The 12,653-nt window shown below is 36.0% G+C and overlaps 1 protein-coding gene across 2 annotated transcripts in view; it reads right to left on the bottom strand.

Annotated features, from left to right (window-relative positions):
- Nucleotides 1-12,653, bottom strand: part of ADCY1 (adenylate cyclase 1) — a 160,156-nt gene that overhangs the window by 48,703 nt on the left and 98,800 nt on the right. For both annotated transcript variants that reach the window (XR_010028070.1, XM_063158793.1), the window contains exons 6-7: nucleotides 10,340-10,498; nucleotides 8,756-8,897 (exon numbers count right to left, since the gene is read on the bottom strand). Coding sequence is in view for 1 of the 2 variants with exons in the window: in XM_063158793.1 (XP_063014863.1) it covers nucleotides 8,756-8,897; nucleotides 10,340-10,498 (301 nt within the window). In the remaining variant the exon portion in view is untranslated. The remainder of the gene's footprint in view (nucleotides 1-8,755; nucleotides 8,898-10,339; nucleotides 10,499-12,653) is intronic.

Raw genomic sequence — 12,653 nt, 5'->3', positions numbered from 1 at the left:
AGGAATTCTCTCTCATCTTCGTCTCATATATCTTTTTTATTCTTCCTTTTACAGCAGAACAACACTTTTGACACAGTCAACTCAGTGAAATATTTCAATAATCTCAACTTCAGCTCTAAGTCTATGACAAAATTAGGAAATGCAAAACAGTCTGTTAAAACAGACTTTAAAAATCCCCTCCAAATGAATAAACACAACCCCAGTGTCTTTCCCTCTGCTTTTCCTCTGATCTTGCTCCAGGCCAGCATTACAGGAAAGTTGGACCGCAGCATTCCCATTCCAGCTCATTTTGTCAATGCATTTTAGTTTCTCATGTTTTTTTGATCCTTGGGATCATCTCTAATTCTGTTCACTGTTCATTTAGCTCATAATTTCAGGAAAGGTTGGTTGTTTGCTGCAACACAGCTGACAAATAAGGTTAAGAGCTGGACTTTTCTAGCAGAGCACTCTGAAAGTGGCCAGGACTATATACAGCTTTGTGAATGCAGAGAACAAACAAGCACTGATTTAAATCCTGGTGAAAAAACCCCAGTGTTTGAATGTCATGTAATAGTCTGATAAGTACTTAACTGGTGCTCATCTGAGATTCTCAGAAATGTCAGCAGACTGTTATTTCCCTGACTATATTCAACCTCAGTGCATAAATTGGCAAGGAAAAGAAGATACTTATGTAATTCAAAACACATTTACAGAAACCATAAATGCTGTAGCACTGTGTCTGTATGTGTTTTCTATCTTCAGGCAGGCAGGACCATGTCTCTTGGCGGTTATATTTGTTCCATGACTATCTTTAAGACATTTTGTCCTAAGATAGATGAGCACATTTTTTTTCTTTTTTTTTTTCACTCTTCTGATAGTTAAAATCATGAGATATTTTTTCTACTGCCCTTATGATACATTTTACTTATCACACCTCAGCTATCCAATAAGAAAGTGTATTAGGTATTTTACCAGAAAATATAGCTTCTGTAAGATTAAATTTTAAAATTCAGAATAGTGTAACCACTTCCTTGACACAGATGTAGAAAGTTTTTAGCAGTTGTAAAGGCAAAACCAATGTTTAGGAGATCAACAACAGAGAAATATCTTCTACCAGTGCCCTACATCTTTCCTTGTACAGATTCCACATTTATGAGGAAGAAAAAGAGAGAATGATACTGGAGCACATAACTAATTCTATCAATGACAGCCCAAACTGAAGGCTGTCACACTGATGATGATGCACCAGCAGCTTCATAGCTACAGCAGGAGCAGTCCTGAGGATGTAGAGCAATACACTTTGCAATACAGACATTGTTCTCCTGTTTGTGTTTGCTGGGTAGTAACACAAGCAATTTATTTCCAGTGTTTAGATTTGTTTATTCCAACAACTTGAGCAATGCAAAGTCTCAGGCACAGAACGGCCCCTCTCCAGATACAAGCTAGAGCTTCCATTAAATGGCTGTGTGCCTGTTAAATCGGCTCTGCTAAGGTATATCTAGGGTGTTAAAATCTGAAACACTCAAATTATGCATTCAGATCTCTAGTTACATTCCTTGGAAGAAGCTGTGACCCACTGAGCAGAAAGAACATCCCTGGACTCTCACAGTCATGGTGGCGGTGGCAGCTACAGGTACCTGTCAGTTTGAAAGAAGAAATCTTTAGTTTGTGCCCAGATATGGACTCAGATGCCTGACGTGCAGCATTTCAAATTAGAAGAATTTTATCAAATACATTTTTGCTTGCAATGTGCTAATAAAGGAAAGAGTTTTTATGAGTAGTGGGTAAAGTTTTTATATCCCCTGCATTAAATGGGAAGATCTCTTTTTCTGTCACTACTTAGAGTTTAAGAGTCAGAGCTCTAGCACTCCATAAGGGCTAGTAAGCATACAGTCATTTAAGTAAAAATATAATCAAAATTTATTTGTCCAGAAAATGCACAACTTACAAGAACTATAAAAAATTCCTTGAAACAAAATAAACAGAATATTTTTAGAAGAGTCAGATGCCAAAAAAATCTTAGGGATCTGTTAGGCATACAGATGGATTTACTGGGACATAAGCGCTCTGTGGAAAAAAACAAATTTTCCAAGATTGGTAAAAGAACACAATATGAGAACTGTGTAGTATGTTCCCTCAGACTTAACCAGAATGATTAAATCAAATTAATTTTGCAGAGAAAGAAATTTCCCACAAATACATGTGGAACTTCATTTTGAATGGAAGTAATAACTTAAAAAGATTAGGTACAGCAATTTTAGACCTATCGTATCACTCAATTACTTCCTTCTCTAGCCTTCTTTTACTTCTTTTAATCAAGTCAGACAAAATCCAATACATTTCCATTAAAAAATCCTAGTAATACATGGATTATAGGCATAAAATTCTTTCACTGTTAAAAGCTCAATTAGAGTATTATTAAGACATGATAGAAAGCATCCCAAAACCCGTGAAACATTCCAGTTGCTAACAGTAAATTAACAATAAAGTCAAAAGACAAGCACAGGCAGTTACTATGCATTTCATCTATACAAAGCAAAAATATAATCATGAATCTATGTTGTTTTCTGTCTGCTATATTGCATAATATTCCTCCCATGCTGGGGGGAAAAGAATTGAATCAGCCACAGGAAAGACATAAGCAGACAAAACCTGTTGGCTGGTGATGGAGAAATATAGAGCCTAGTAATTTATTATAATATAGAAGGCAAATAATCTGCTTCATGCAACAAGGCTACATTGATTATCAGTAAAGAAGACTGTACTCCAAGAAAAAAATACTGTCTTTTCAAGAAGACTGATGAAAAATTCGTTTGTTTTCCTGCTACTCTGTGGTGTAAGGACTGCAATGCAGGATGCTTACAATCTCATGAGTTTATGCTAGATGAAACAACAAAATATTAAAGTGATATGACAGCCTTTGCCACTTTTCTTGCAGCTGTGGCATGCAAGTTAGAACAAATACAGAAGGGGTGACTGGGCATTGGAATGGGCTGCCCAGAGAAGTAGTGGAGTCACAAGCTGTCAAGGTGTTTAAGAAAAGACTGGATGTGGCACTCAGTGCTGTGGTCTAGTAGAGACAATGGTGCTTGGTCATAGCTTGAACTTGATGATCTCAAAGGTCTTTTCCAGCCTAGTTGATTCTGTGTGATTCTGTGTGAATCTCAATTTTCTGAATTTCTCCCTGTTTTGTCGTGAGTCAGAGAAATTGTGATCAACCTTTTGAGCTTTAAATCCATCTGCAGTTGACACTAAATTATGCCACAGGTGTGTATTGTAGATAATTCCTCCAGAGAATTCTGACATTTCAAGAGTTTTTACATTTTAAATAGAATTTTCCAAAGGATGCTGTTAAGCTGCATTTACTTATTTAGTCATCAATCTTTCAGCTGATTTTCCCTGAAATTCAAAAGACTGAAAACAGTAATTTCCTCTTTTCGTCTTTCTGAAACATTGCTTTAATTACCCTTTTAAAATATATTACTGTTTTGTTTTTCTTTTTGTTTTTTTTTTTTTTTTTTTTTTTTTTTGGTTTTTTTTTTTTTTTTGTTTGTTTGTTTTTTTTTTGCTATGATTAGTTTTTGGGCAAAAATAAATCCGTGGTTTTAGCCATCTGAATTGGAATGTTTAGGTCATGATTCAACACAGCAAACCAGACAGGACACAAAGCACCATGCCTCTAACCACCATCCACTTCCCTCTGGCTGGATAACTAAATAAGGATTCAGAAAAAATAAAACATGGTTTTCACCTGGATTTTAAGAATGGGCATAGTATTACTCAGAGACTTCAGATAAGAAAGCAGGGCTATCCAAGCCACAGAAAGAATTTACTGAGACTGCTTGGCCTGGCATTGTATGTACATAGTAAGGCAGGAAAAAGTGTCAATCTCTTCAGAGAAAAATCTAGTTTCTGAAAGGCAAACAGATACACTTTCATGCATTTTTCATGACTGTCCATCTTTCCGTGCTATTCAAATAGTAGGTGCAGATAGCATGTGATTTACACTGCCACAAACAGAAGACGACTAATATATTTGAATACCCCACTGTGAATAACTCACTAGTGCATTAAAAGAAATTTTGCAGACAGTGCTTTGCAATCTATTGGAAGGCAATTATTGATTATGTTTGAGATAGACTGTAAAATCCAAGAGACACTTATGAAGACACAGGAATAATTTGTAAATTATATCAAGAGTACTTCCCTATGATTTTTGCACTCAATGACCTCCATTCCTGGACATAGCTTTATTGCTGTTCATGGCACACTATGGGGAGGCAGCTGGGCAGTGGAGCAGAGAGTACTATGGAGATGGTGGATGGTGTGGACATCTTGGCCCTTGTAGGTCAGAAACCATGGGAACATCAAATAGAAATGTAAAGGAGGAAGCTAAAAGAAATGTGGTACTTTGTTTTAAGGTAGTCATGTAAGACTGCATCTGTAAGATTGTGGTTAAGCAATATTGCTAAGTAACATTAATAATGTGATTATTGCTTGGCAGTGGAAAATTTTATTCAAAGCTATGAGAATATATAAACCGAGCTTTAGATAGAATAGATGACTTCATGACTTCACAACTTTACAATAAACGACTTCTTGCTTGCACCTAAGTAGAGCCCTGTCTCTCAATTGCTGGATTAGTCAGGTGGGTTACCAAGAAATCATTAATAGAAAAAGTTATTTAACTGGTCTAAACAGTTATAAAGTTCTTGTAAGGGGCTCTGAGATTAAGAGATATGGCCTAGATTTTTTTTTCTTGAAATAAAATCCATATAAAGTAATATTTACTATACTTCACAAAGTTAGAATTTTTTGAAACGAAGAGAATAATCATGTTTCACAAGTATGAATCTTGTGAATATTTAATATATTCAATTTTATATATTAAATAGAAATATATATGTTTTTCTATCTGGATCAAATCTCCTTTAAAAGCCCAAGGCATTCATGTGTATGGTCAGATTTGCGTTTACTTACATAAATCAAATTTTTCAGATTTTCTCTCAAGGCAGTATTTTTGTCGCATGATTGTAAGCATTAATATCAAGAAGATATAATCAAACTTTACTTAAGAGAAATGTGATGGCTTTTAAAAAGCTAGTAACTTTATCAGGGTATGTATTAGGGAACATGTAAGAAAAAAAGCACTTTTGCGTAAGTTTTTAACTATGAAAATCAGCAAAAAAGATTTTTTTAATTAAAAAAATTCTGCCTGTGGAAATCAGATTCATTATATAAGTGTGTTTAGAAGCTGAATGTAATCCAGTCAATTATGCATAAATATTACCTAATAATAACAATAATAATGGAATCATAAAATGGTTTGGGTTGGAAGGAACCTTAACGATCATCTAGTTCCAAACCCCTACTGGAGGCAGAGACACCTTCCACTAGACCAGTTTTTAAAAGCCCCATCCAAACTGTCCTTGAACACTCAGGGTTGGAGCATACACAGATTCTCTGGGCAAGCTGTTCCCACCCTCACAGTAAAGTATTTCTTTCTAACAAGTAATCTAATTAACTCCTTTTCAGTTGGAAGCCATTACTCCTTGTCCTATCACTACAGCTTCTGCTGACGAGTCTCTCTCTGGCTTCCCTGTAGGCTCCCTTCAGATAATGGAAATTGCTGTGACGTCCCCACACAACCTTCTCTTCTCCAGGCTGAAGACCCCCGACTTTCTCTACCTGTCTTTGTGGGGGAGGTGCTCCAGTCTGCTTGTCAACTTTATGATCCTCCTTTGGACTTGCTCCAACAGTTCCTTGTTGGAGGATGGAACTTATGATGGGGGTACCAAAACAGAACTGCAGGTGGGGTCTTACAGAGCCAAGTAGAGAGCCAGAATCATCTCCTTTCACTTGCTGGCTACTCTCCTTTTAAGGCAGCTCAAGGCACTCTTGGCTTTCTGGGCTGTGAGCATACACTACCAGCTCATGTTGAGTTTTAATCACTCCCAAGTTCTTATCCTTAGTGTATTCTCATTCATTCTCACCAACCTGTAGGTGTACCTAAGATTGCCCCAAGCCAGCTGTTGCTGGCTTTATTGAGCTTCATGAGGTTCACACAGCCCCACCTCTCAAGCCTGCCCAGGTCCCTCTAGATGGCATCCCTTCCTTCCAGTGTATTGACTGCTCTACACAGCTTGGTGTCATCAGCAAACTTGCTGGAGGTGCACTTTCCATGTCATTGACAAGGATGATGAACAGTATTGGCCTCACCACTTACCACTGTGGGACACCCTTTTTCACTGGTCTCCAGGTGGACAATAAGCTGTTAACTGCATAGACTAATAGATAATAATAGAATAATATATTCTTTACCAAAATAAAAACTGTAACAAAACAAAAAGAAATTTATTCCTTCAATGGCTGCTTAGTGGTGCCCTCACACTAAACCAGCAAGCAGATCAGATCACAAAAGTTAGCTAATTCAACAGAAGATTTAAAAGATGGGAATAATTTATAATTTGTTCATATTTAAAATGTAATTGGTACATGAATGAGTCATGTTACACTGTTATTATCATTCTTGGCTAGAGTGACAGGGATGAAAAATTTTTCTGTCAGACCAAATATAGAAGAATATGGGGCATGTGTCTTCTGAACAAATAATGTTTAACAAAACTCCAAGTGGTCTTAGTTTTGCTTCAAATTCAATATATTCTTGGTCGTCTGTTGCTCATAACATTGATTTTCATTCCACTTGGTATCATACCCGCCTGAGTCAGCTCATGTTAATGTCAGAGATGATATATAATAAAAACTGCATTTCAGCTGCCGAGGTTCAAGAGGAAGGAATGCAATATTAAACCAGAAGATACCTACATTCGCCAGGTGAAACTCTGTCTTGCCTGTGCTTCATGGGTAGCCTTCTATTTTTATGTCTCTAAAGAGGCAGTGAATTAATTGAGCTTGGAGGGAACAGCAGGTGTTTATTTAGAAGGCAAATATGCTATTATGTAGCTTGTGGTCAGTGATCAGTATGCAAGTGTTCAAAGACTGGGCATAACTGTGATGGACTGTGACAAGCAGCAAAGTGGCATGCTGATTGACCCGCGAGCCCAGTGGAGAAACCAGTCAACACCAGTAAAATTCACGAAGGGTTTTTCTTGGCTGACACGCCATTGATGCATGCTGGAGAGCTAATGTTAGCCAAGCTGTGGAGCAGCCTCTGCCATTTCCACAGACTCTTCAGTGACACCCACGGGTAAGATGGCATCTGGGTTTATGTAGCTGATGACAAACCAAGCAGTCCTTTCTCACCAATCACCAGCAGTTTCTCAGCGATCTTGTAAAGACAAAGAAATGCGTGCTCTCACAGCAGTACACTCTCACTCTTGCACATCAAACATGCATTGACCTGGCTTCCTTCCATATGTGATTGTCAAGCTTCTGTTCCTCAACCACTGTTTTTTGTAGCAGAATTGACACAACACAGTTTTTCTATGTAAAAGTCACACTAATTCCCTTTTGTCTCTCCTTGTCTTTTTGCACCAATAAATGGAACAATTTCCTGAAATTCTACTATTTATTTCCTTAATCTGAAATGAAACCTGATAAATTATAACATAAAAATGAAATTATGCATAATGCTGAAGGAGTGAAAACAACAGAAAACCAAGACAATCTAGCAACAATAATACCTTGAATAAACTCTTCCTTTCATTTTCTTCCTTATTTGGATTGATTAATTTAGGAAATACTGATTTCCTAAAAAATGCTAGTACTGAGTTCAAGAAAGCTACCAAAAACCAATCTCATTGACTGCCAAAACAGAATTTAACCCACAGGTAGTTTTCCAACTGTTTTCTTTCATATTATCTAAAACTGTATTTAATCATATATACATTTTGTTCCTCTAACAAAATGTGAAATTGCATGCTTTTCATAGTGCATGAGAAAAATCCATCTCTCTAATAAGAAGATGCTTCAGACGAAGTACATAAAATCACTCTTGCAGCAGCCTGTCCAGAATAAAACAATGGGATTTTCAATCCCAGAATCAAATTACCCTGGTGACTGGACTCCCAACATTTTCATGAAAACTCAGATAGTCCTCAAATTAAGGCCAAAAAGCTGATCGGAGATATGAAATTCAAGATGACCTGTTTCTTTGTGGTTATGTTTTTCTCAGACACTTGATGGTTAAAACCCTCAAATATGGAGTTTTGACAGCTTAAAACCTGGTGTGTATAAGGACGTCACTTTAAAACTTGACCAATACTTTCAGAATTGGGTAAAAAAATTTTCCCCTTGAAGGCTAAAATCCCTGAATTAAACTTATTTGCACAGAGTTTCAGAAGATAAGGGTTCAAAAATCTGTATCCCAAATTCTCTGGTTGACATAAAAGGCAATAAAGTTTCTCTTGGCCTGTTATCATGTTTTGATAGATAACTTCAAAAATAAGCCTTGTGATGTGGAAAAGGTTTACCAAATTGAAAATGTTTAAACAACAGTTATGGACTTTCAAGACTCCTACTGTGGTCACAAGAAACATTTTTCAGTAGAACAAAAGACTGCACTCAGTAACCAGTTGAAGAGGAAAGGTGTGACTTGTAGTTGCACCTGTTGGAAAACCACTGTCATCACCTCACCACATGCTGAAATTCAAAATGTTACCATTTTAAATAAATGGTAACTGCTGAGCCTTCAAGAGTGCTTGAAGAACTTTCAGGAATAAAAAACAACAAAACATTGTCTCTAGCACTGTCTCTGCTTTCAGAATAGCACAGAACAGTTTTTAAATTATGAAAACATATCACTGAATAAGCATACCTTCCTACGATGGGATGGCACAATAAAATATGTTTCAATATTATGCTTCTTCAAGAAACTATTCCTTTCATGACCGTATCCTGGTTCTACCTCGTAGTCTCCATTTAGGCACTCTAAGGTGGTCTTTGTAATATGAACTTTCCTGGAGAGAAAATTAGACATTATTGTTTAAAGCAAAGATTATGAGCTTCTTGCTACCAAAATACACTCCTGTACAGAAGTTGATAAAGAGATCAACAGGTCAATTTACATAGGTTTGATGAAAAAAAAAAAGTTAAGTTTTGTACTTTTAGCCAAATTGAGCATAGAAAGAAAATCTATTACATGCATTTTCTAAACTTAGGCAAAGTGAACAGAAAGATAACTGTTGACTATCCAAACACTTGCAGATTTGCTGTTTTGTAGAGCGTCTGCACATGATCTTCTACATTGTGTGGCTTTCTTAAGTTTTTACCTCAATGGCAGCTTGGAAAAACATCCTGCTGTTTGAAACTTGAGACATCACAATCCAAACCTCTCTTGTGTATAAAGCAGAAACTTTCTGTTTCACTTCACATCTCTGATTCATATTATTCATCCACTCTGTTTCAGAGGCATCTTTCTGACTCACTTTGTTTTGGCAATACACCAATCTTTAATATTATTTTTGAGTTTTCTTATCCTGGAAAAGTTTTGACATTTTCTCCTGAAAGACCCCATATATTTGATATGTCTTCAGAAAAGGTATCTGAAAAAATTTTACTGCTTTCCTCTATAAACACGTGTTCAGATTTTTTCCCACTGGGTAACTTTAAGATAATGTGTAAAATACACTGCCAAAATTATCTAAAGTAGATGTATACAATAAATTAAAATTTATCATTATCACTAAAAAAATTAATTGGTTCCTTTGTCCTTCTGTATAGCAATCCAGATCACGCAAAAATCAAAAACAGTATGGCAGATCCTAGTCCAAATGTGAGCTACACACAGAACACCCATGCACCCTTGCAAATGTTCATTGTGTGTATTTAAATTGTGTCCAAGGCTGTGCAATGAGTACTTCAAGTTCCAAGACATGCCTCATGGGTTGGCTGCAGGTTTATGTGCTACTGTATCATTTGCAAATGTCATCAATATCTGAGTTCATAAACTGTTATGTCTTTTCTGTACCATACAACTAGTGTTGGAAATCTGGCCATGTAAAAGGAGCAAGGCATCCCCCTCCCCTCTCAAAGTATAGAGGTGTGTAAGGGTAAAAAATTCCTGGAATGGCTACAGGGTTTTACTTTTGTAACATGAAATGATCAAAGTCTAGCATTCTTACATTCGTAATATTGTCTCATTCCTACTTTTTAGATTCAGTAACTTCTAAAAACAATTTTGTTTTAAAATGTTTTACTTCTAATCTAACACATTACTTATACAAATATCAAGATCATTTGGAAAATTCCACAGGATAAATCACATAATACATTGATTGCTGCTGCCAAATACAATCCTTTTCCTCAACAGCAATTACCTTGCAAATGCCTTAAAAATGGAAGAAATTCTTCACCCATAGAGTTTTATATTTTTTTCCTATGTTTTTTTTTCCAGACTTACCCAGGCAGTCCTCCAGCTTCCATTACATTAGCTAATGTCACATCATTTGACCAGACATCATATTGCCATTTTCGGAGACCCAGGACCCCACAAAGCACCCTGCCTGTATGCAATCCAACTCTCATGTTGAGATCAACCTCTGTGGCTTCTGCAACAGATCTGTAATGGACAGCATCAGAATTAATATTTAGATGATGGCTGCTCTTCATTTTCTCTTCTCCCAAAATTAACACATATATTTATACATGACCAAATAGAAAGGGTCTTATAAACCTGAAATGGAATATTCAGGTACTGTTCTCTACCTTCACTAGTTTCAAAGCCTTAATTGCAATTCCAAAAAAAAAATATTTGTTATATTTTAATTACTGTTGAACCAAAATATCAATATTTCTAAATTTCTTGACCATTTCTGTGAGAAAAGAAGCACTAATTGAGATTGTCAATGTATAAATAATTATTTCCAATCTACTATGTTCTAATTGGTTTAATTACCCAGTTACTAGAGTACAGGACAAAGAAAATGACAAAAGTAATAAATTATTGTAAGAACAGCAGAGTAATTATAAACACTAATATCTTTCCAAAGCTTCTGTAAGAGTGGCACCCAAACAACTTGTACCTAGTCTTGCACCTGCAAATTAAATTTAATGTTCAGAGATTTTCACTGTATAGCTGGTAAAGGATGAATTAATCCGCAAAACTGTTATTAAAAGAATATTTTTTTGTGCCACAATAATGAAAGATTATTCATTTCTGTGAATGAAGGATATGCTATGACTTGCACTCTGCACAAAGTTGTGAACACTGAAAAGGCACTTTGAAATGAACAGTCTTAAATATTATATGTTATTTAATAGCATTGTAAATAGATTTTTTTCAGCTCTTTCTGTTAGACAAACACCTGTCATTCTACAGTGCAGTTACTGTCCAAAAAGTGATACTATCTCTGAATAAAGGAAACTGACTATCACTGTAAGAATTTATTTTTATTTGACTTTTCTAATTTGAATTTTCCAATGCACTTAATATGAGAAGACCTTAAAACAGGACTCTAGGTATCATTTCCCCTTGGCCTTCATTGACCAATTTTTTTTTCAAGTGTCATCCAGTTACACTGGATTTTGCAGAGCTGCCTTTAGAAAGACTTTTCAACTATTTCACAAGTTGTACTTGTTTAAATAAAATTAACAGAAAGGTGAGCATAGATCAAGATGTGGGATGTGCAGCAAATATACTTGGCTTCAATTTAAATAAGAAACCTTTCACCTATGAATCTACGTTCCATGTCAGCCATCACTAATGTCAGTAACACGGAGATCTCTTTTATCTCCACAGGGAATCTTGGCATAACATATTTTTCAGTCATATTCTATGCAACAGCACAGAAAGGCTTATGCACAGCTTTCTGAAAGATTAAATATTTCCTTGTCCTATTCCTACTCACTGCAAGTCAGCTCTCCCTCACTCAGTATCTGTTCCCAGTCAAGCCTTGAATATGACTTCAAGGAGTCCTAAAAGGATTCTAGTGTTACAATGTTTTTTTGTGCACATGATTTGACAGATCTTTGAAGAAATGAAGGACCCTAATTCCATGAGCCACATAACAACAAGCGACTGCACTTTGTATGTTCACCTGAGCATGTGTATTGTCTCATTAACAGATTGACCTTACACCAAGCCCACATCTTGCCAGACAAAGCCCTTCAGGATTACACCTTGTCTGCCCATGTTCTCCTGCATAATTAAGAACCTATGTAATAATCTTAATTAATAAACCTGCAAAGGTTTGGGTTTTTGTGTTCACAAATGAGTGTGGGTTTTTTGTTTGTTGGTTCCCTCCTCCACCATTAAAAAAAAAAAACAAAAACCTCAGACTAAATGTATGTGGAAAGACAGTGAAATCCAGACACGGATAAAGTTCACTCAAGGCTTTGACATTGCTTTGTCTGACTGGGGTAAATTTAGTCTCCTTTCAGAACTGTTAATAGAATAACAAAAAGTAAATAAAAAAAGATGAGCTGAGAAATAGAACATGGCTGATCATACTCCTTGTTCAATAAACTGAACTGTATAATGCACCAATGAACCATAAAGGAGAACCTGAAAGAACTTTATGTTTTGAGCAAAAACTTTCCATAAATAGTCACTTAGTCAAAAATATAAACTGAGAATACATTTCTACATCTTCCTCAGAAGGTACAATGTGTTTCAGAGATGCTTTCATCATTATTAAATTTGAGTAGGAAAAAAAAGCTCATGAGAAGCTAATTACATTTTTTGAGTTTATCTTGTAGACCTTTGTGCTCTTTAT

The sequence above is a fragment of the Melospiza melodia genome, chromosome 1 (assembly GCF_035770615.1).
Source record: "Melospiza melodia melodia isolate bMelMel2 chromosome 1, bMelMel2.pri, whole genome shotgun sequence".
NCBI lineage: Eukaryota > Metazoa > Chordata > Aves > Passeriformes > Passerellidae > Melospiza > Melospiza melodia.
The sequence above is the reverse complement of the archived record's forward strand: the minus strand, read 5'-3'. Positions and strand labels throughout refer to the sequence as shown.